Here is a 4,744-nt window from a genome sequence, read left to right as displayed (position 1 = left end):
TGTCCCCACACATCTACACATATACAAATTAACTTCCAATAGACCAACACGGCCCACGCAACGGACTTTCTAATTAATGCACATCAAGAAAATGGCGGATTTTCTGGTCTGATTAGCATGGGATAACCTCCACACCTCTGTATAAAGGACAGTGATGGCTGTCCCATAGGTGTCCATCTTAGAGAGGTTTGACTGTATACTACTTAATAATAGATATGTTAGATCTAGAAATAAAAATTGGGAGACCAATCTAGCTAAAAATGGGAGAACTTAAGGACACCTATGCTAAAATATGAAAGCTGATAAATGGACACTTATGCCCACCATCCACTATTCAACTTTGTTGAAAGCAACTTTGTGGTTACTTTGATCTTAGGGCAACTCTGTTGCCTGAAATAGAACTGAGTTCTATTTTAGGCAACAGAGCTGACAGCACATCAAAGTAACCACAAAGTTGCTTTCAAAAAAGTTGAATAGTGGATGGTGGGCATTAGACCAAATATGGGAGAGCAAGTCTCCTAAATTCTTTCTAAATCTAACACTGTTAGACAATATATTGTATAGATTCTCTCTTTACCACATAGTGTATTTTTTCTCCACGTTTACCCTTATGTGGTAGTCTCCTTACATCATACACTTTACCAAAAGGACTGAAACCATCAATGATGTCTTGAATGGAATAGGAGGAAGGAATGTTCTTAACAAACAACTAGAGAAACAAAAAATAATAATAAAAGAACACAAGTATTATAACAGAAGAATATTTCTAGAATTGTTTTCACCACTTTGCATGCATATAGACATGCATACATGTACATGTAACTAGCATATATATAGGATCTTTTTGCTAGAAACTCAACCTTTTTGAATGACACGGTTTTGTTTGCAGTGTAGAAACATACTTCACATAAGAAGCATAAACAGGTACATGCATGTAAAGACTCTTAATTATTACTTTTCCAATACAAGATGAAGAAGTGTAAGTGTGACATACCGTAAGGCGCCTTTTTTCGAGGGCTATAAATTTCGTGGATTTTTATTTCGCAGATTTAATTTTCACAAATTTATGCCATCTGCCATCTTGTACTGTATTAATTTGATTTTTGCGAAAGTAATTTTTGCGAATCTTTAAAAAAATCGCGAAATCTGCGAAATTCAGAGCACTTGAAAAAAGGCGCCCTACGGTACAAATATACACATGTACATGTATATGCAGGTAGTCAGGTACACAGCCAAGAATTTTTATGCCTGATCCAGGGCTGTTGCCCAAAATTACTGGATCAGGCCTGATATCAGTACTGGTGCAGGACTGACAGCCATCATTGCTGAATCTTAAAAAGTCGGTCTGGCCTGATCCAGTGTTGATGCTTATCATGCCTGTATCATGGCTGAACCCATGATTGTATTAGGACTGATTGCTCAAAATCCATGTCCATGCCTGATATCAGGCCTGATCCACGTGCCAACTCTTGGCTGTGTAGATGCTGCAACGGTACAATCAACCTCAGTAACAAACAGCTAGGAAATGAAATTCAAGATAAACACCAAAACTTACGCTGACAATGTCTTGAGTGTCTGGAATATGAGCTGTGTCTCTACCAGCCACACTGGCCCCTCCTCTCCTAGGACCTCCCCTCCCTCTCCCTCGTCCTCCTTTTGATTGAGGTTCAGCTGATGACGACTCAAAGGTTGTACGACGGTCAGTAGAAGCTGTAGAGTCTGTGGTTGATCCGGACAAGGTTCTTTGACGCGTTGGTAGAGACTTTGGGGCAGCATCAATGTTCCAAACAGTGCGAGGTGGTGGCGAACCTGATATATAGATTATAGACAATTGTTGTTATTTAAATTATTTATAGTTTTTTTCTGATACATATACATGTTTTTATTTTGCGTATAAAGTTTGAGCCAATTCCAATCGAATTTTGGATTTAAGTTGCTTGAAATGCCATGTATGTACTGTATTGTAGTGCTTGTCAGCTCATGAAGCTCATGCTGTTTAGCTCACTTAGCTTGCTTTGTGGTGTATATGTACATTTAACCAAGCTATCATTCTTTATTTCCACACTATAGTGATTTTGATTTTCTAATGATCATGACAATTTAACATAAACACAAAAGGACAAACACTTTTCTGATACCTAGCAAACCTTTCTTTCCATTTGTCTCTTCCACGTCTCTCTTAGCCAGGACGACCTTTTTATCATCTCTCCCCAGATACTTTGCAATGCCTGACGTATTAACGACAGCTCGGTTCTTTAAAGGTTTCTTAGTATCGGCAGCAGTGCTGGGAGAGGTGGGGCTACCATTTGGTGCTGAGGGGGTGGAGCTACTGGTTGCCGTGGTAACAGAGGATTTTATTGGCTCCCTTTTATAAGAGGATCTTCCTCTGAAATGAAAGAGAAAATATAAAGGGGTTAACATTTATTTTTTGTAAATTCTTTATTTCTGAGATTTTTGCAAATAGCTAGCTAACTACACCATTATTACAATAAAGACGCATAATTTTGTTAGCTTAAACTTTATAACACCAAGGAGAAAAAATTTTCAAAAATAAACTGGTATAAAATAAAATTAATTCAAAATTTTTACTCTACCTTTTCTCAAAACTGTCCTTTCTCTTAGGCAAAGGACTCTTCTTATTCAAAATTAAAGTTCGAGACTCGGTCTCTGAGTTCCAAGGATCATCAATATCAGTACCAGCACAGACTCTCTCTCCGCCCACTTTAGGAGCAGCTGCATTGGATTTAAGGAACACGTCAGAATCAGAGTGGGTGTATAAATCTCTGTCAGTTCTTTCAGCCCAAGTAAGACCCTAGGGGGGGAAGAAGAGAGAGAGAGAGAGGCAGTAAATGAATTTTGTATTAATTTAAAGATGAGTTACAGTACAAGATGATTTATTGGCGGGAGTAATATTTGGCGAATTTGCCTGTGGAAAGAAATTGGCAGATTTTATATTGGCAATTTTGTGCCATTGAGCATGCTCAGATTGAAACAAAATGACAGGTTTTATATTGGCAATTTCTTCATAGAACTGCCAATCGCCAATATTAATCCCTTGCCAATAAATCATCTTGTACTGTATCTTGCAAGCAGAAGTCCTGAGTAACTCAACATCTTAACAAAAGAATTACAGCAAATTGTATTCGTGTCATCACGTGTGAAACCATTGAGTTACATACATTTACATGTACAGTACATGAGTCACAACACCAATACATGCATTCTAAACCAACATGTACAAACATAGTACCACTTTATTCCCATACATTGTATTCAATCAGTTGTCAAGATTATTTTAGTTGCATGATTTTAAAAGAATTTTTTAAATTCTTTAAAAAAATTTTTCTTGCTATATGGCAGGCCATGATGTTACGACTGTTCTCACAAATAATTAAGATTTTCCTTATAGTAGGTACATAAGTAGTTCATTAATTGCAGTTCCTATTAAACACACAGAGATAGGTGGCATAATTTTTGAGTAGTACAACTAAAAATGGAATTTACTAGCAAATCATTTATACTATCGGATAAAATTCAAACATACACTACAGAAGCTCAGGTGATACATGTTTTAAATTCCAGTCCTTGTCAAACTCACATACAGTCTAGTAAAATGTCAAAGATGTTCATCTTTATGTTGTTGTTGCTGTGTTTAATAGTTACCATTGATGAAGGAGAAGGATCTTATTGTATGGCTGATTGTACTGGATATAAACATGAACCATCACTGTATATAAGGACATGCTGTAAGAGCAGTAACTTAGGACAGACTATTCGTATGAGAGAAGGAAGAGTGAAGACTATCATGGTATGTCCTGATGTAAGGCCACAAATCTGTCCACTAGGTAAGATAAACTAATAATTAAAACATTAATAATATACTGACACCATGAAACTAGATAATAGAGACTGTAAGAGCTTGTTTGAGTATGGTTATACTACTAGTGGTGTTTATACTGTTAATCCTGATGGAGGGACTCCATTTGAAGTTAGTTACAAGTAATTTATAATTACCGTATAGCCGCATTTCGAGGGTACAACTTTCACTGTTTTCGCGGATTTTCCGTATTCGCGAAAGTTAATTCTGTGAAATATCCGTATTGCCCATAAACACGTGTGCTTTAAAACAAGAACTGCGAAAGTTAATTTGCGAAAAAAGACTTGTGGCCTGATTTGCGAAAAAAGACTTGTGGCCTGATTCACGAAAGTTTATTGCCTCAAAACTTTGTGGCTATACGGTATACACTATTGGATCACAGGTATACTGTGATATGGAGACTGATGGTGGTGGATGGACTGTATTTCAGAGGAGACAAGATGGATCTGTTGATTTCTATAGATACTGGACTGACTATGAGAATGGATTTGGTAACCTTACTGGTGAGTTTTGGTTAGGATTGAGCAAGATTCATCGTCTTACTAAAGAAGGATCAAACACACTAAGAGTGGACCTGGGAGACTTTGAGGGGAACACAGCTTATGCTAACTACTCTACATTCAGTGTTAGTGATGGTAGTATTGAATATATACTAACAGTAGGAGGATACTCTGGTACTGCTGGGGATAGTCTGGCCAATCATAATGGACTGAGATTCAGTACAAGAGATAATGATAATGATCCATGGTCAGGAGGTCACTGTGCTCAGCAGTACACTGGTGCCTGGTGGTATAATAGCTGCCATTATTCAAATCTTAATGGTCATTATTTTAATACTTCAACTGATAATGCTCAAGGAATCACTTG

At 37.2% G+C, this 4,744-nt stretch overlaps 2 protein-coding genes across 2 annotated transcripts in view; one reads left to right on the top strand and one right to left on the bottom strand.

The window, feature by feature from the left end:
* Positions 1–450: 450 nt before the first annotated feature.
* Positions 451–3,268, bottom strand: LOC109589488 (uncharacterized). The gene is made up of 6 exons (XM_020005563.1): positions 3,251–3,268; positions 2,595–2,812; positions 2,139–2,386; positions 2,006–2,083; positions 1,556–1,809; positions 451–709 (listed from the first exon to the last, which is right to left on the bottom strand). Exons 1-6 carry the CDS (start codon positions 3,266–3,268, stop codon positions 545–547), a joined length of 981 nt encoding a protein of 326 aa, XP_019861122.1. The 3' UTR covers positions 451–544.
* A 997-nt stretch (positions 3,269–4,265) lies between these two features.
* The window catches only part of LOC100635750 (fibrinogen-like protein A), a gene marked incomplete at its 5' end in the record, with an annotated part of 2,106 nt that continues 1,627 nt past the window's right edge, over positions 4,266–4,744 (top strand). The window contains one exon of the mRNA XM_020005562.1: positions 4,266–4,698. Coding sequence (XP_019861121.1) covers positions 4,266–4,698 — 433 coding nt within the window. The remainder of the gene's footprint in view (positions 4,699–4,744) is intronic.

This window comes from Amphimedon queenslandica, unplaced genomic scaffold (assembly GCF_000090795.2).
Source record: "Amphimedon queenslandica unplaced genomic scaffold, v1.1 AMPQUscaffold_11262, whole genome shotgun sequence".
NCBI lineage: Eukaryota > Metazoa > Porifera > Demospongiae > Haplosclerida > Niphatidae > Amphimedon > Amphimedon queenslandica.
Note: the sequence above shows the minus strand (reverse complement) of the source record. Positions and strands in the feature narration are given on the sequence as shown.

Bases quoted from the DNA above. Each gene is read 5' to 3' on its own strand.
- LOC109589488 (XM_020005563.1), bottom strand. The intron at 2,084-2,138 runs GTATCAGAAAAG...CATGATCATTAG, and splicing joins TGGAAAGAAAGGTTTGCTAG to AAAATCAAAATCACTATAGT. The intron at 1,810-2,005 runs GTGAGCTAAACA...TCTATATATCAG, and splicing joins TACACCACAAAGCAAGCTAA to GTTCGCCACCACCTCGCACT.